Raw genomic sequence first — 20444 nt, 5'->3', positions numbered from 1 at the left:
TTTCTGAGAAAAAAGGTCTATAACCTTAAAAATTATAATAATATCTGTGCAATCCTCAGAAACTTTATAAAAATTTGGAGTCAATTATTCTAAGATTCTCAACAGGTATCATCCTACATTAATATTCTTAACGAACTCATTTTTTTTCTTGAGAAAATCGTGTTCTCGTTAGTGTTGCCGCGATAGAAGATAATCACGATACGATACGATACAATAATCACGATAGACGATACGATAATGCAAATTTTTATTGTGACGATATGACGATACGATACGATAATTTTCTCACGATAATTACAATAATTCGATAATATCGTAGAAAAAAAAATTTTTTTCAAAAAATTCAATGAAAAATATAAAATTTAAGAGGATTTTTTGTTTATATTTATGCTTTAAAGCAATACTGACTAGAATTTTGATAAATATTATTAGACCCATACTTTAAATGACTATATAATAATTTTTTAGTGTTTATATTCAGTTATTTATTAAAAATTAAGTATTTAATCTTAAAGATAATAATTAAAGGTATTATATGTCACTGATTTTATTTTTTTCTCAAGAGTGTGTGTTGTCTACTAGTTTACATTAACTTGAGCTATATCAAATTATGTTTATATTTTTATTTATTTAAAAGTAAACAAAAAACTCTGTTTTGTACTTGACTCAATCCAAACAGATTGAATCAAATGAAAAATTTTGACGATAACATTTATATTTATTTATTTTTTAAAAATTTATTGATAGTTATGTTCAGCAAAATAAATTTCAGTAATATGACGACAAAATAACAATAATAATATTAAATGAAAATATAATATTATAATTAATTAATTTTTATAAAATATAATATCAAATTATTGTCATATTTACGATAATCTCGTAATAATTATAAAAATATCGTCATATTCACGACGATTTCATAATATTAACAAGAATATCGCTGGGTATGTCGTCCATATTATCGCCGATAATATCGACGATAATTTTGACGATACCCTGGTAGAAATAATCTCTCCGGATTTTCTCCGGATTTCTCTGGATTTCTCCGGATTTTCTCCGGATTTCTCCGGATTTCCCCGGATTTCTGCGGATCTCTCCGGATTTTCTACGTAATTGAGACTTCCGGAGATATTTACGGAGTAATCTCCAGACTATTTCTATAATATCTCCGGATTTTTTCCGGAATTTTGACTTAAAATAACAAACACAAAAAAATGGAAAAATTAATAAGAAAAAGTAGAAATAAGAGTTTACATACAGAAAATAAAAAAGAAATTTTTTCTGAAAAAATCCGGAGAAAATCCGGAGAAAACCCGAAAAAACTCCGGAATAATATCTCCGGAAGTCTCAATTGCGTAGAAAATCTGGAGAAATCCGGAGACGATCCGGAGAAAGTCAGGAGAAAATCCGGAGAAATCCGTAGAAATCCGGAGAAATCTGGAGAAAATTCGGAGAGATTATTTCTACCAGGGTAGTCACGACATTGACGATACGATACGATAATGCCTGAATTATCGTAACGTATCGTATCGCGGCAACATTAGGTCACGTTAAGATTTTAATTTTTAGATTATCTAATTAATCAAGAAAAACGTGAAAAACGCAAGCAACGTAAATTAATGCGAGAAGAGTATCGGGAAACACTCTGAATTCTCGGACTTGCTCAAAGAAAACTGACGAAGACAACATTAGTATTATGACAGGAGTAGAAGGTGGCTCTCCTGGGCGATTTTGTGGAATGTGGTTTCCCCCTTTCCCCCCTTGTGTGTTTTGTGCCGGGATGCATGGGCCTAGTGCATGGGCCTATAGTACAGGGTGCATGGGTCCGTCTAGGATGCATAGGGGTATATAGCAAGGGTGCGAGTGGAGGTATGTGTGTGAGTTAGAGGTATTTGTGTGTATATAGTATAGGTTGCATGAGATCGTAAGGGCGCGTATGAAAATAAAAATGCATGGGTGACGTCATGGTACAACGGTACATATAGAGCATAGGCAGGCGTAGGATAGTATAGGAATAGAATAAGAAAATCGTACAGGTGTAAAGTTTTTTTTAGTATAGAGTTTTCGGTTGAGTTTTTTAGTATAGTTTTATGGTGTGAATAGTGTGAATGTTTTGGTATAGCAACAACTTCAGCATAATTTTTTTGTTTAATAAATTCATATTCATTCTTCATCTACTTTTTTATTTGACGCACAACTTCGAGTGCGCACCCTATTTCTTTTTGTAGCCCATGGTGAATACAGGTTGTTGACGGCGGTAACTGTTCGATAAATTGAGGCCAAAATCTATCTTTAGCTACATCTCTTTCGCATAGTACTTTCTCGAGATATTCAAAGGATTCATTGCCAGAACTCAAAATAAGTCTGCTTTTTGATGCGATGGTCTTCAAAACTTTGATGACTTGTGTTTCCTCAGACTCACCATCGAACCAATTTATTTTCAGTTTACGAGAACGCTTCAGGTTTTCATAACGGCCATAGCAAAGTGGCGTTAATAACCAGCTATTTTTTCATTTATACCAAACACAGCAGTTTCTTTTGGTGAAAAAGTCAAATCTTTTTCTACAAAACCAAGAACAGCAATAGCGATATCCATGACGCCCAAATAAAGACTGAAGTAGTTTATCGAAAACACAGACAGATTCAAAATTCTTATTATTATTTTAGAGGTGGGGAAAAGAGTCAAGTCAAATCATTTTTAAATACAAGGAATTTATCATTATTATTATTTTTTTATTTATTTATTTATTTTTTTAAACACAAATCATTCATTCCTTCATTCATTCAGTATTTGAAATAATTTTTTTATTTAGCGTCGTTGTCCATATGGTCCACATAATGAGAAGGGGTTGGTCCACGATACTCTACAAGATTCAAACTGTTTGGTGGAGTGGCAGGATAAATAAAGTCAAAGTCAAGTTGATCAAAATTCTTGACTAAAATATCATTCTACAATAAGAGCGAACATGTGTCCATAAAACCCGGTTCAAGTATTGTTTCGTCTTCAGTGGATTTCTATAATTCCACAAATAAGTAGTTCCCAACCGTCATCTGTAGATAATGCTGAAGAGTTTCTTTATAAATACGTACACCTTCAAAGTTTTTTCGTAGATATCGTATAATAGCATCTGAGTAAACTTCTGCAGGATAATGAGCCAATATTTTTTGACAAGCTGCTACCCATGTTCCGAGAGAAAATAATGTCCTCAAAGTTTTTTTTATAAATAATAAACGGACATTCCTTTGTTCAAGAAGAATACCTTGAGTTTGAATTTTCGTCGACGGTATCCATTGCGTTTCGTTATCCAAAAAAATACTTCTGTTAGTATCACTGGCTATAATTTGTATTGTAGATTTGAAAAACTCTTCACTTGTCCACTGAAGACCCACACACAATGATTTTGTATTAGATTTATTAAGGGAAGTTGTATATGGTAGAACGAGAACACTGTCGTATTTAGCCATGTTGAATAACCGATGGGATAAACTTTTTTAAAAATGCTTTTATACTTTTCTTATAATAAGAGGGGGAGAGCTTACAGATTTTAGTAGATGCTTGTGTTGCTCAGTCTATCTTGGGATCCAGGATCATTTCCAACCATTATATCGTTGAATTTTTTAATTTTTTTCTTTATTGTGTAAAAATAATTGAATGTTGGTTTTTTGGAAATATGGTACACAATAACAGGTCCTAATAGTATTTGACCCGGTAAAATGTATAGGTGTGTATCGTGAATTCTTTCTTTTTTACACACAGTAAATTTCACCGCATTTGATGCCTTTACAATTTCTTTAAGACGTACCGGACTTGAGTTGACAATCATTTTTTCAATCGCTGTTTTATTAGTTTCATTTATACTTTCAACTAAATTTAAAAATTCATATCCACCAATATAGGGATGGAGGACTTTATCATTATTTTAGGATATCCCAGGAACCCCGACTAATATCACAGAGTCGATACGAGCTCTACACCCACTATTGACAGATATTATGCCTGTTTAATTTAGTTTGTGGGTTTTCACATCATCACCACAAATAACTCGTAACTCGGTTTTTTCAACCATGCTATATAACCGTTTTTTATTGTATAATTGAATGAAATGTGGTTGAAGATTTTCATAAAATTGAATATCACAATCTAACATATTATCTTGTTTGTTTGTCATTAATATATTAATTTCACATGAATTTGTACTTCTTGTATCTTGTAAAGAAAAAGAGTGAGTGCAAAAAGATGTTGGTACGCCTGGAAAAACTGACATGCCTGGATATTAACGTCGGTACTGTATTCACTTTTATCTTGGGCTATAAGAATCAAATAACTTCTAAGTTTAATCTATGCAGCAATATGTGATTGGAAAGTATGTTGTTTTATCGGTGCTGGATGGATTTTATATATTGAATAAATTTTTTGTGACAGTAGAAGTATCATAATACTCAGTAAAATTCGTCTCTCACGGTAGGCAAGAGATATTATTGCAATTTTCCTCAGACCATCAATACCTGCATCATTTATTGATAATGGTAGTACATACTGATTATTATTATTTTGTAAAAAAAAAGACGCAAAGAATCTTCAATTTTCTTACTAGACATTATTCGGGGCGGATTAATCCAAGTCTAGCAAAGTAGTCGATTTGAATTACGAGTTCTAATGGATTAATATATTCCTCATAACTCAGTTCTATATTCCGAAGCCAGATACGCCCGAGGTTCACCATAGTTTCAAAGAGAACTTTCCATAAAAGTATATCCTTGCTTTTCCAGCCTACACTAAATTACTCCATTTGTGCCCCAAAATAATTGATGAGTCCATCGTTGTTTTTTAATCGAGTCTGCACTGTATGTAGCTCTGTTTGTAATGAATGGGTTGTATTATTCAAAACAGAAATCGTTTTTTTCTTATCACGTTTTATTTTATTGATTTCTTCATCAATCATCTTGGCATCGTCTCTATTCAGAATTCCAAATAATGAGCTTGATATTGCACCCACGATAGGGTAGATGGGTTCATTACGTTTTGTTTTTATACCGTCTTTATGAAATAATGAATTAATTTGTTCTGTATGCATTGCGATTTTTTTTCGTTGTTCCAAAAAAGAAAGTCGCCATGATACAAAGTCACAATTATTTTTTACAATTTTATCTGCTCCATACTTATGACATATTTTATGTAGACCAGCCAATCCTGGGTCTTCTTTAGTAATATTACCACCTCCACCCAAATTAGCATCAAAGTAACGCAAAGGTGAAATATTTGGTAAAAAATTGAAAAGATCGTCAACATCCATATTCGTTGTAAGTTGTAGACTATTACTCGTTGGACGCATGTTCTCGATATAATAATAATACAAGCCCGGTGTTTGTATTCTCGATTCAAATATCTTCACAACTATAGAAAAAATCAAAAATACTGTAAGCGGCATGTTATTGACTAGATCACGGCCTGTGATTGACTGAGTCAATTAATTTACAGCATGGGTATATGAATAGGTAAAATAATTTACAAGACAATTTGTATATGTTTAAAAAATTATTTCTATTTTTATATTAATGGAATAATTGGTCGTACAACTTTCTCAATATTCGCTCGACATTTAACTTATTTTCTTGAATCAGTTGAACAATTTCCGCAAGAAACAAAATGTCTACATGGTAAAAATAATATACCCAAATTTTTTTCTAAACAAATTTTACATCTAGATTCAATATCTTAATCTATACTGAGGTAATCCGGTGATATATTTTTCATAATTACTATCGAGTTCGATTTGATTTTCAATTTTTCTGCTTCTTCCTCATCGTCTGATGGTTAATCATCGGTTTGAAGTATTTTAAAATGATCAATGAATTCTTGTCTTTTGATAACACGTACAAAATAACATTCTTTCAAATAACGTGCATGTTTTTCCCATGGATCTTCATTCGGGAGCCAGTCTTTTCTCCCATTACCACAGTGATAACACTGGATGTAGTCACCAGTACCAGTGTAGAAAAACCCTGACTCATCTAGCTTTTCTTTTGTCTGGCTCATGTGCTTAGGCCAATATCCATATGATTTCAGGCGTAAGTTATAAGTCAAGTATTGTCGAACCTTGGCAGTTTTAACATCAACCTCAGGCTGCGGATCAGGGTACGGTGGTGGTACATAAACAAAAAGACTTAAAAATTCTCGATGTTCAAGTCTTGAGACAGCAGCTGATTAATATGAATAACGGAATGACAGTGAAATTACAGGAGAAATATTTTTCGATAAGGGTAGTAAGTAGGTACAGCGACGGTGTCAGGGTGGATGCCTACAGGGACATTTCCACATGGTATTCGCCGTACAAATCTACAACTTGGTTTGTTTCGATGATGTTCAAGCCAAGGATTATCACCCGAAGTTCAATCGTTAATTTTAACCCCACATTCAAAACAACATACAACTTTTGTATAATAAAATCCAGAAGAAGCCAATTCGAAAATATCTAAAAGATGAGCTAATGCCCATGTTTCAAAACTTTCACGTCGATTGGATTCTACACGATACAACAATCTTTCACCACGTTCAAACCAAGTACGTTTTTCGATCTGTTCTGCCATCACCATGCTTGTTAATGAAGCCATTTTTTTAAACTAAACATATATTCTAAAATTTTCTCTATATATATTTTTCAAAAATTAAGGAAAAGGAATAATTCAAACAAAAAACAATTTTATTTATTTCATTTATTTCTTTATTCAACAGAATTTACAATAAGAATGTTGTACAGCTGCACCACTATCTCGGAGAAAATGAAAACGCTTATTTTTAAATATATTTTTTTTTTTGAATCAGTTTTTTATACATTGTCATTATAGTATTGTCGTTGAGTTTAGTATCGTCTTCAAACAACCATTGGAAATTCGCAAGATTTTCGCCATTGGAAAACCAATGTAGAGCAACAATGCAATAGCAATCACACACATTAGACGAAAAATCTTGAAGCCTTTTATTATTATACTCGTAAAAGACAGTCTTTCTTTTAAGGACATAGCTGAAGCGGGGGTGGTAGGTCTTTGTCCAAAACTATCGAAGTATATTCCATAGCCAAAATGATCGATAAATAATGCGACCCAATGAGATCCTGGTTGATTATGATTGTCTGTATTTGCAATTATTGCACACGGCTTCCGCCAGACGAAAGGTAATTTGTCGACAAGATAAATTCCTTGAACAGAAATATCTGTATACGGTAATGCTCGAGCTAGCTGTTGAGTGTCCATGAGATGAATCATGCTATCTTGCGCTCGTTAGACTAATATATATTTCAATTTTCACTCTTCTTTATACTTAATTACTATAATCCTTTATAACTGGACGGCTGGAGTCTATTTCAATAATATAATCATAGTAAGTGGATATTTAGCCATCGTTTTCGCTAGGGCTTTTGCATGAGCAATCATAATAAAAGAATTGAGCTTCACTCGACGTACAATCAATGACGCTTCTAATATTTGTATTTTATAATCCTTGTCTTTTGAGGCATCCATTAAACAAAATTCTCGTTTTAACCGTGTGAGATTAATTTTCATTTTAATCCCATTCAATAAAAATTCTTCCTGATTAAATGCATCAACGTGTAGATGACCAATCATCTCAAATTGTTGTCCATCATTCGTATAAACACATCGGGCAAGTAAGCCTTCATTTTTTGCATCTGTTGCAGCAACACTATCTGCATTTATACGCCCAGAGGTGTCAGGATACCATAATGCTAGTTAGAGATGACTATTTGTTGCATCAAATCCATAATTAAGTATTGTTTCGATGTATGCTCTGTAGGGATATGTCTATTCGAAGCTGATACTAATTTTCGATTGAATAATACATCAACTTTTTGAAAAAGAGACTGTGCAGGGTTAAATTGACTGGACCTACTGCGTCAGTTGCCGGTGCTGCTGCCCCATTTTTATCTACAATTCGAGAACGAATTTTTAACAGTGTATGTGGTAAGTCTATGCATTCCTCACTTGTTCCTGGCACATGAAACTCGATTTGTGAATCTTCACTCATTTTACTGATAGGATTGTAATAAGCCCATGTAGAATCTTTGATCGTTGTTTGCGTTGGGGATATTGTGAATAAGTCAAGCTCCGACTTTGTCTACTCACAAGAATTATTATGTAAAAAAGACATGGTTATTTAAGAAAAAATATCATACACGTTACGTTTATTTTCCTTTTTTATTGATCTTTTTCTTTTATTATTTTTCTTCATATTTTTCCTCTTTTTTTTACCACCACCTTTCTGGACTCTAAAACGAGATTTTTGCTTCTTGACGCGTGGGCAACCACTACCTTTCTGATTACGTTTTTCTTTATCACACTCTTTTGCTTATTCATACCCGAGCCTTTTCGAATATTTTTTCGACGTCGTTTTTTCTTATGACTGCTGCTACCACCACCTTAAGTCAATGACTAGATTCTTTTATTCGTGTCTTCAACGATTTTTTTAAATCAGATTTATGGGTCAGTATATCATCCAATACACTAACTCCAGTCTGCCATAGCTCTTCCTCAACGGGTCTAGCTACTCTTCGTCATATAGGATATACTGTTCTATACAATCCCTTGAGAAAACCACCAACACCGTGTCCTCGCATTAATGTATTTACGTTAATGGGCTGTTACCCCACCACCGACTTGATTATCATAATACTTTGAATACATTGACATAATTAATCAATTTTTTGAAAATGAACCGTCAGAGTCAAAGGGTCACCCCTAAATGAAACTAAGTGATCATTAAAATCATTTATAATACATGATATTGTTTGAAAAGACTGTTAAATTACTGGTAAATAATAAGGTTTGAAATTTACATTATAATTCCCACCATACTTATATTCATTACTATTAAAAGGTACAATTTTTAAGACTTGTTTATTTTTATCACTTATAATATATGGTGAACAAATATTACAATAAACATACAATAAGTTTGGCAATGCTCCTAACAAACTGGCTGGTTTTTCACTAACACGTATAACGATTTTTTTGGAAAATAATAATCCACACTCTATGTAATTAAAGCCTAGAATATCTGCCAATTCTTTTGTTAATGTTATTGAATGTAAAGCACAGGTTTCTCCACAAATTTTTTTTATACTGGTAAAACGTGTTTGAGGATTAAATTTGAATTTGGAATGTTAATTGAGTATTTTATCTCCATTCAAGGCATCAATTATTACTTCAGTATTTTAAAATACACCACGAGGTAAAAATATCGTAATACCAGCAGCCTGTGTTACATCAACACTAATACAACCTTCTTGAGGATAGATATGTAAAAAACCGATAGGTATATTAATATCACAGAGACCAATAAGACTATCACAACCCACTCACCCTTCAAATCGATTGCGCGTGGTAGTTGTATACTAAATTCTGATGCATTATTATTTGGATAAAATTCAGTACTTTTGTTACTAACAAGTGTAAGGTAAAAATTTCTGTCATTATTCATTGTAGATTACTTGCAGGAATCTAGCTATCAAATTTCGATGGCCAATCTTTTCGCTTGCCTTTACCAGGTGTTTCTAGAATTTTTTTCATTTTTAAATACACTTTCTCCAATGTTTTTGTTAACTGGAGACGATTCAACCTCATAAAACATACCATCAATAATTTCACCAGGTACATCTGCTAAATCATAAATCGGTTTGCCTTGGCGTGATGTAGCTTTCGTTATTTTAAATATTTCCTGAAATCATGAAGGGGTTCACCCTTTCTGGAAATCGCCTTTCGGAGTACTGATGCGCAGACGGTCATTTACTTTATATTTAAATCGATCAACTATTTTTTAATCATCATAACGACTTTCTATATTTTTTCTAACGATTTCTAAATTATTTATCGTCACTGCAGCAGCTTTTTTTATGTGTAAAATAACGCCAAATACGTTTTTTTATTGTACTTATTACGCGTTTTACAATTGATGCTTTGATGTCAGGATTTCTTGCCACTCGAAAATAAATATTAGCATCTCCTAACATCTTTTCGTTAATTTTGTTTTTAAACTCGCTACCAGAATTGGTCTGTAAAAAAACAGGCATACGGCCATTACACTTTTTGAATATACAGACAGATTCGATGCCTGATACATTATAATGTAAACGAGGAAATTTACGTTTGACGGGCTTGTGTAGTGTATACGCGTCTTGTGAATTCAAATACTCTTCTATTTTATCACTTAAATCTGGATATTTTGCTACAATATTACGTGCACCAGTATAAGCAACAGGATTTGATAAATCATAATAAATATTTGCAATGCGTGTATTATTTTTCATATTTTCCTTATTAGTACTTATGAGGTCTTTTTTGACTTTTTCTTTTCGGGACTTAGTCTTCGCCATTATACTTCAGGTTCACCACTAGTGGTTGGTTTCTCACCATCCGGAAATTGCGGACCAAGTCTTTTACTAATTCTGTGATTTGGACGGTCTGCTAATGGTGTTGAAAACAATAATGTCTCTTCTTCATCTCCATCATCTTCTGAAATGATAGGTGACTTCCAGAAATTGTCATTACCTACAAAATTACGTGGAGTATTTATACCACGGAGAAACTTTGCAAATTCTTTTTAACCAACAGCATTATGGCTTTTACGGTAACGTAAAGCATCATTCAATAAATCTACAATATTTGTATTGGGTATTTTATTGTTGTTTGTACTTATGTGACCAGATTTATCCCATTTGAAACGCTTATCTATATCCACAGTGTTAATATGATCAATTATTGCCTTAGCTTTTTGTTGATATCGCGGAGGAACACTTTTTATTATATTCTCGACAGGGTATGATAAATCCTGTGTACTATCATCGATATCTTTATATGTTAATTTCGTATGTGGTCTGTCATCTACACTATTAAAAGATAAAAATCACCTAAACAGCTTGCGATATTTACTCCATTTTTCTGCATCATTTTTAGAATAATTCGAAATTTCGTAAGTACTTTATCAAGACGTGATGTTGGATGCCCGGGTGTTTGGATACTTGTTAATACATGATTTTCATTTTCAAGCGACTTGAGTTTATTGGTAGAATCGTGATGCACGAGGGCCATCTTATGTTTATGCTCCATATTTTTATGCTGAATTTTTGAATAAAAGATTTATTATAGGCGTAATTGATAAGGCTAAAATACCAATACAATGCTTTATGATAATTTTTTTTTAGCCGCCCAACTTATTTTTGGAATTAATCGTCTTAAAATTTTCTTATATTTTTTTAGCTTCCTTTTTTTTCATCTTTTATTGGTATAACCCCTTTCAAATAGTTCAAAATGATTTCACATATACAATGAATAAATTTAGAATCATTATGTTGAAGTATTGCTCGACGTCGGATTAGCATAAAAAAGTGATGTTAATAATAGTGTATTTTTCCGATCAAATGGTATTCTCGCAGGCACGCTTTGGTGTGGTGTCAGACATTATAAATGTAAAACTGGTAAATTTAAAGATAGATCACTATTATTTATATCACGCACTTGTTTTGGCACATACACATAATTTACAGGGTCACTAGGAAAAATACATGTCTGAATACGAATGTTTTCAGGTGTTGACTGATTCAAATCAATTAATAAGTAACCATTTGGCACTGATGTAGCATCTAAATGAGCTTCTTGAATAAATTTTGTATTCAATGGTGATATTTGTCTAGCAAGATGAGAAGTTTGAGCTTCGTCACGAGGATTTTTGAAAACAACAATATAATTTGTATTCAAAGAAATTTCTCTATAAAATTTTTCCCCATGAAATAAATTTTGTGATAATAATAATACACTTAAATTTTCGTGATGTGAATCCTTGGTAGATATATCTAACCCCAAAGTGAATTTAAAGTATTTTTACTAACACATCGTGCTCAATTGCGAACATGTCCGCCACTGTTTCAAACACTTCGTCTGTATTAGCCATGCCATTATTGGCTAGTGTAACATCTACCCGTAAAAAATTTTCAACTACAGAGCCCTCCACACTCAAATCTATTTATTTATTAAAAATTTATTTGTTAAAAAAAAAAGAATTAAAAATTTATTTTTTTTATTGAAAATTTATTTGTTAAAAAAGTATTAAAAATTTATTTTATCTATTGAATATTTATTTGTTAGAAAAAAGTATCAAAAAGTTATTTGTTTAAAAAAAAGTATTATTAAAAATTTATTTGTTAAAAAAAGTATCATTGAAGATTTATTTACCTCTTAATATTTTACCGTCATCGTTAGGAGTTTCGAATTTACAACGCTTTATAACGCTTTTTTTAGGTATTATAGTTTGTTCACTTCTTTGAACGTATTTATCTTGAACTCATTGTTTAATATTTTCAAACTGTAGTTCTAATTCTATATAGTCTTTTATCTCTTTAATATCGGTAGGATTGCCAAGTAATTTATCTCGAATGAAATCATCAAGTTTCCTATCTTGACGCTTTTAAAAAACCCTGACACCCAGACACTGGGCACTGTAAAATTTTAAGCTCACTCAATAGCTGTAGATGATTATATATTTCATGCACCCATTTTTTTTCACTGATATCTTCCACCTTTTTTCATTACATACATAGTCGATTCCGTTGACTTCAAGAACGCGTTTCATTTTCATTTTATTATTGAAGATGTGACTGAGTACACCCGAAAAACACAACTGACACTTGTTGTGAAAATTTTCAGGGATGATAGTCGAAATAATTTTAGTTAGTCCCATTTTCTCACCTTTATAAATACTTATTGTTACGTCTTGGTATATTCACAATTAATGATCAATAAAAAATAATAGTTTAATAAATTCAACGAAGGTAAAATGCCGAACAAGCAATAAAAATTTTCTTTTTTATTTTAAAATATTTTTTTTTACATAAAATAAAATTTACATTCTGCAATTTTACAAAATATTATATTTTTATTTTTTGTAAGCAGTTTTCAAAGTCACCTCTGCAACGCGAGATACTACATCCGTTGAAATTATTAAATTATTATTTTTTGAATGTTTAAATGAATAGAATAATGCTGACTACTATGGGAACCATTTAATTTGATTAGTTTAAGATAAGGCACCACTTTTCATCCCTACTTTAGAATTAATTTTATGGGAATATTTTTATTGTAAATTTTAAGAAGCGTCACTCTCGTGATAACTTTTATCCGATCAACATCTAATTAAATTTAAAATCTATCTAATTCGAATTAAATATTTAACAAAATTTTACGAATTTGTCATAAAATATATTAATCATTTTTAATTGATAAAAGTATGAATAAAATAATTTCTATTCTTTTAAAGAAATTTATAACAAATAAATAATATTATCAGTGAATTGGAACTTAAATAAAAAACTGTGACAATTGATTATTCCTACAAATTTTTCCATTCCTAAATCCTAACATTGGCTATGAATTTTTCCGGCACTGTAAAAATATGTTGTCTGCTTGGAGAAGATAATATCCCAACTTGAAACTTAAACCTCTCGGAAAAAATAATCGTTGACTCAAAATACATTTGTATTGACTTGAAAAAAAAGCATTTCGATTCGAGATAACTGTCCGCGTTAGTTAAAAATAACAACGTTTCAATATGATAAAGAAAAGAACTTGATAAATACGACTGAGTGTTGCCAAAAGAATAATTTTGTTTTCAGGTGAGTAAAAATTATTGTTGTCCAATCATTAACTATACTAAACTAAAACAGAAAGATTTTTATGTGATACTTTCAAGCATCATGTTAGAATTGAAAGGTCTTGAAAAGTAACGCAAATGTTTTAACTTGTCCTTTTAATGTGGTCAAATAAAGCAATGCTGATTTTTTTTTTAACATTTATTTATTACGATGAAATTTATATATCTTAAAGAATAAGAATTATGTGTCGACTTAATATTTAAACGTTGAAAAAATTATTGAAAGAGGTTTCACATTATCACTCTCAAGTTTTGATGTGAGATCAAAATATCTCACATTTTAACGGATATGCTTCCATTCAATAATTATATAGTTAAAACAAAAATATTAAAATTTTTATATTATACTCTGAAGTATTGAGTTGAGATCCAAACCTCTCAAATTTTAACCAACGTGATTTATTTATATATTTAAATGTTTCAAAGGAAAATTGTTAAATTAAATTTTAATACAACCAAGGCTCAAACTTAAATCTAAATATATCAAATCATAATTATTATGCTTCTGTTTTGGATTTCAATTTATTGAAAAAAAAGAAGGAAATTTTATTTAATTACTTTTCAATATTAAGCTGAAATTAAAATGTCTTAATTTTTAGCTACAAAGATTGTATTAAAGATTTCAATGTTTTAAAAAAAAATTGTAAAATTTTTATCTCTCACTAAAAAGCATTGAGTTAAGATCCAAACCTCTCAAATTTTAACCAACATGATTTATTTATATATTTAAATGTTTCAAAGGAAAATTGTTAAATTGAATTTTAATACAACCAAGGCTCAAACTTAAATCTAAATATATCGAATCATAATTATCATGCTTCTGTTTTGGATTTCAATTTATTGAAAAAAAATGAAAAAAAATTTATTTCATTGCTTTCCAATATTAATTTAAAATTAAAATGTCATAGTAAGCATTATTTATACTGCATTCAAATTAAAAAAAGTAACACAAAATATTTAATTTTTTTATTTTTATTATTTTATTATTTTATTATTATTACTCTGTATTTTTATTTATTATTTTAAGTAAAAGTATAAAATTATCTGTATCCTATAGAGTTATTGAATTATTTTTTTTGTGTTATTTCATATTGAATAATAAATAATAACAAAACAAATAATTTTTAAACTGATACATTTTCAATCAAAAATATGTATTGAATGTTAATGATAAAAATATTAATAATTTCGTATGAAATATTATTAATAAGTGAAATTTAATTTTAATTACTTTCAGTACTTTTATTATTTAATATAACTTTAATCATTCAATAATAATAAAACTGTGATAATATACTCAAATTTGACAAAAAAAACATTTTTTTTTTATTGAACTACGTACCTACATATAATTGAACATCGGAAATTGATTATTTTTTTGTTCTTTTTAATTATATTGAGAATACTAAAATGATCTTATTATAAAATCTGACTTACAAACAATTACTATTAATAACTTTCAATTTGTTTGAAATTCTGTTTTACTTATGATTTAAATTTTTAAATAGCAAATAAAGTAATTATCCAGAAGGTTATGATGAAAATAAAGCTGAAGGAATTTTTTTAATTTTACAAACTAAATAAAAAAATTTATTTTATGAGTCTTTGAACTCGTATATTTATCGAAAGAGAAAAATCATGAGTGTTTTATTAAATAAAAAGAAGAAATTAGCTCAACATTTTTACTTTATCACTTTCATTTTTTTTTTTGGAACAATATTCAATTCTTTGGATTTTTTATTTTTATTTGTTTTCAATTCTTCCTCATTTTTATTTTTATCTGTTTTCAATTCTTCTTCATTTTTATTTTTATCTTTTTTCAATTCTTCTTCATTTTTATCTTTTTTCAATTCTTCTTTATTTTTATTGTTTGATTCTGATTCTGATAAATTTTCATTTTCATTTTCATCATCATTATCGTCATTATCATTATCGTTATCATCATCATTATCGTCATCATCAGAATGAATAATAATATTTACTTGTCTTTCTTGTAACTGTTGTTCATTAATAAAATTTTTGTGGGAAATTCTTTTTATATCGACAAGTATGCCAGCAGCTCCGGGATCTACTGTCGGTGATTCCATTTTATAAATATATATTTTGGTACTATTCCCTACAAGACTGAGCTTTCTTTTGGGAATAATGTTTCCAAAACATAAAATGTTTTAAACAAGGTGTCAAAAGCAGCAATTAAATTCTTTATTTGCCAGCGAACATGGTTGATACAAATGTGAACTCCATTTATGTTTTTCCAATTTTCTCCCACGATAATTAACATTGCTGACAATGGTTTGTTTAATTTTTTGAGCTCAGCTGCTCGTTCTTTATATGCATCATCAATTTCTGCAAAATCCTATTTTATTTAAAATTATAAATACTCATTAATCAATTCTTATTTTTTAAATTCATAAATATATTATAAAAATTTTTTACCTTGACTAGAAGTATTATACTAGTTTCACATTTTTCAACTGATGTTTTTGATGTTGACGATGTTCTTCCTCGTGGAGAAACTAACATCGGTAGTAAACGAAGCTTTGCAGCAAGGACAACATCAATATTGTCTGAACTTTCAATTAATATTTCAGCATTATTAATTTCTTCATTCCACTTCTTAATTTTTCTTTTTAGCACAAATCATTTTTAAAATTTTTAACAAATTATCGAAATTATGTTCATTGAATTCAACAGCTGCTGGATACCATATATTAAAATCCAAATTTACAAGTTCTTGCCCTTGATTACTTTTTAAATTACTCCACTTATCAATATAGCCTTCGATTGAATAAAGGGGAACGTTAGTAGAAGTTTTTTTGATGTTTTTTTTCAATTTTTTTGTTTCTATCCTATATGCATCGAGATCTTTTCTCCTCATAATTCTACTGACATTCCATGCTTTTTCAACTTTATTCCATGGTAAACAATCGGGATGACTGCTTAAATAATCCACAGATTTTGTAACATTTTCATCAACTAAATAAAAGTATTTGAAAAATAAATATATTATCAAACATATTATAAATTAAAATTCTTTTTGCCACGAGTTAAAAATAAAAAAGTTTTACCTGGTTGAATTTCATCTTTAAGTGGTGGTGTAACTGCTCTTTCTTGTTTTATTCTATGTCTCTGATTTTTAATCGAATTCTGGAAATAACCACCAGGTCCATTTCCTTCTTCATCTAATGTGTACCAAAAGTTGGAATCTTCACAAGGAAATAATTTTGCGATTTTGTCAGACAAATGCTTTTTGTCATAACAGGAAAATCTGAAAGAAAATATAAAATTGTATTGAGATATTCAAAAGTATTTTGAAAATTGTAAATCGAAAATTAACTACACATAAAAATGACTTACTTCTGTTTTTTTGTAATAATATATTGTGTTATGTAAAAACCTATTAACCGACGTGTTGCCTTCTTTGAATCTCCTTTTTTGAATTTCTGAGTTTTTTCAAAATACTCAACAATTGCTGGTCCTTTGCCTGAGCATGTTGTCATCAATACTTTTCTAATATCCAAACTTGCTATTATAGGATCGACATAAAAAGTTAAATCATGTCCATTCGATTCATCATTGCTTTTGTCATTTATATTTTCTTCATTACTAGTAGAAGCCTAAAATAAAAAAGAATATATTATATTGACGAAATAGTTTGAATGATCAATTGTTGTCAGAATATAGTATATATGTTGCTCAAAATTATAAAATAAATTTAAAAATTTAGATTTTTTATATAATAAATAAATCTTATTGATAATTTTTTTATTTGATTATTATAGTGAATTTTTTCACACACAATTAATAAGCACCTTCGAATTTTTATAAATTTTTTTCATAATAGATTCAATTTTTATTAAAAAAAAATTTTTTTTATCAACTTATAATTCAATTAATGCAATTTTAATTTTTTCAAATATTAAAATTTTTTTTTCCAACTAAAATCTTGACTATTTTGGTTATTATTTTTTTTTTTTTTCTCTTAAATTTTTGATTCATGACATTGAAAAGACGAATTTCACATAATTTATAATCATGACAATAAGTAAAACAATAAATGATGATAATGACAATATTTCGCAGACTAAATGATAATAATGATTTAGAATAAAAATCCAATTATTCATTTGTAAACACCATCAATTCTTTTTCAGTTTATGAATCATCCTAATAAAAATTTAATTATTTACTCATAGAAATAATATATAAAACTGATATTTATCCATTACAAGGACAAAAATAATCACAAAATTATGAATGCTTGTATTTTTGAATTTGTCATTGTGAAACTGTTATATTTTGATCTTAAACATCCATAGAACAAGCTGATGTTTTAAATTTAAAAAAAAAATGACACAAATATAATTCAGCACAACAATTGGTTAATTGATAAATTATTTAACTTTTGAATTTTTGTCATTGATTCACTTTTGTAATATAAATAGAAATAAAATAAATGCGTTTTAAAATTATTATGTTACTCTATTGAATAACTCAAATGACAAAGTAATTTTCAGATAATAATTAAATTTTCTTTCATGACATATATTTCTAACTCAATTAATTTAGTCAGGTGAATGAAAATAGAAATGATAAATATTTTTCAACATTTTACTTTAAAACTAATATTTTACATGATATCAAGATGATCCATATTCAAGTTATGAAGGATGATTTGAAGTTTATTTACAAATATCAAACAAATTGTTATTTTGTCTTTTTTGTATTGTTCAATTTTAATATAATAATTTTTAATGTAGATAATTTTAAATTCATCGTTTGAGCTTTTTTATGATTAATTGTTCATAAATTATACCTCAAATTTACAAAATGGATATCATCAAGACAATCGAAAAATAAGAACATTAATAAGAACATTCATATCAATTAATTTTTCATGTTATTTAATGTAAAAAAAGTGTCCTATGAGTTTCATTATTGAATAAACCTAATAAAACAAAAACATAATATGAAAATATTAAATTAATTTTGATAATTTTTGCCTTGTGTCATTGACAATTTTTTTCTAAAAATAACCAGACAAAATTTATATAAATATTACATATCATTTATCAACAATATATGTAAAGCTATATATTTATTCATTGTAAGGAATATAAATATGGGGATTTGATCTTGCTGATCATTTTATCAAATACAATTTTTTCGAAATTTTCAGCAACTATGGGAACATTACCAATTTTTTTAGTTACACTTACTTTCGTTGAGTTATAAAATTATACTGTCAGTATTAAAAATAAATTTTTACCATTAATAAGTTAATGATTTAATTAAAAAAAAAAAAAATTGAAAATTTCATGATAAAAGAATGGATTTTATATTCTTCTTTGAGAAAACAAAAAAAAAAAAAAAAAACACTACAAATTATACTGACAGTATTAGAAATAAATTTTTATCATTAATAAGTTAATGATTCATTTAATTAAAAAAAAAAAAAAAATTGAAAATTTCATAGTAAAAGAATGGATTTTATATTCTGCTTGGAGAAAAAAAAAAAAAAAAAACACTACCAACAAGACCCAGATACGATGTCAAGGAGCCTACTTTGTTGTACTCGCGAGTCAAGTAATCGACGACTAATGAAATCTAAATTCATTTATCATTTTTCGTTCTGCAAACTACTGCTATTGCTTTTATTGCATATTTATATATAATTAATAACCTTTATTATAGTTTCATTATTTGTTGTGAAAAAATAAATCTAAGTTTTTTCATTAAATTAATTTCTCAATTATTCAGGACACTTTGATTTTCACACTTTTAAAATTTTTTTTATATGAATTGGTAATTACTTTTTTTTTTAATCATATAAATAATAAACATTTTACACTTAACATCATGGAAGAAAACATAATAACATACTTTTTTAACGGAAACATTACTAGTTGTAACCGGATAATAATATTCAAGATAATAAAATATCTGCTATAATTTTTTTTGAGGTTATTTTTAAGATGAATTTTTATATTTTTATAATTATGATTTAATGCTAACAATTAAAAAAATAATAAAAAATTAAACGAAAGTTGAAAAAACCTGTTTAGCGTATATTTATATACCCACCATAATAAAAGTTTTTTTTTGTTTATTCAGATTGTATTCTAATTTTGCCAATATTTATATATATAAAAAAAAAGAATAACTTTTGTTTTTGAATTAATTGAACTTCAATTCAATTTTAACAAGATCTAATTTATTTAAAAAAAACAATGTTTTTAATAGACATTATTAATAAACTAATTTTACACTACATTTACTTGGCATATAAAAAAACTTGTGAAGCAACCCAAAGCAAACGAACAAGTTTAAGCCTGTTGTACAAATCAGTACATATCCACTGATGTTATACTGGCCTGTGGGCTGCTGTGGGCACAGAAACACAACGCCTTTTTCAACAAATCTTCAAGGGTGTTAGTGTGTCTGTGTGTGTACATGTAAAGGCAAATACGTAATAAAAAATATATATGCACTTCTCAACGTTCATCATTGAAGCATATATGAATTTTTTGTCAATTTATATTTCATTATACAGTCTATCAAAATTCCGTATTTCAATTTTTATATATATATATTAAAAATCCAATTTAAAAAAAAAAACAAGTTTATTTTAAACCCTTTCATTTTAAAGTTATTTTTTCACCAAAAATATAAATGAGCTGAAGACAAATTTTTTATTACTTATACATTTTTAATCAAAAATATGTAT

The 20444-nt window shown here is 28.5% G+C and overlaps 1 protein-coding gene across 1 annotated transcript; it reads right to left on the bottom strand.

Moving 5' to 3' along the window:
• Positions 1-15664: 15664 nt before the first annotated feature.
• Positions 15665-16338, bottom strand: LOC122855037. Its single transcript, XM_044156153.1, has 2 exons — positions 16154-16338; positions 15665-16073 (listed from the first exon to the last, which is right to left on the bottom strand). Exons 1-2 carry the CDS (start codon positions 16238-16240, stop codon positions 15834-15836), a joined length of 327 nt encoding a protein of 108 aa, XP_044012088.1. The 5' UTR covers positions 16241-16338; the 3' UTR covers positions 15665-15833.
• Between the last annotated feature and the right edge of the window lie 4106 nt (positions 16339-20444).

Source organism: Aphidius gifuensis, linkage group LG4 (assembly GCF_014905175.1).
Source record: "Aphidius gifuensis isolate YNYX2018 linkage group LG4, ASM1490517v1, whole genome shotgun sequence".
In the NCBI taxonomy this organism is placed as follows: domain Eukaryota; kingdom Metazoa; phylum Arthropoda; class Insecta; order Hymenoptera; family Braconidae; genus Aphidius; species Aphidius gifuensis.
This window is presented reverse-complemented; position numbering and strand designations above follow the sequence as displayed.

What these genes read in the sequence shown, in the direction of transcription:
- LOC122855037 (XM_044156153.1), bottom strand. Translation starts at nt 16,240, where the DNA reads ATGTTAGTTTCTCCACGAGGAAGAACATCGTCAACATCAAAAACATCA. An exon ending in GTATAATACTTCTAGTCAAG is followed by an intron (nt 16,074 to 16,153) that starts GTAAAAAATTTT and finishes TAAATAAAATAG; the next exon opens with GATTTTGCAGAAATTGATGA.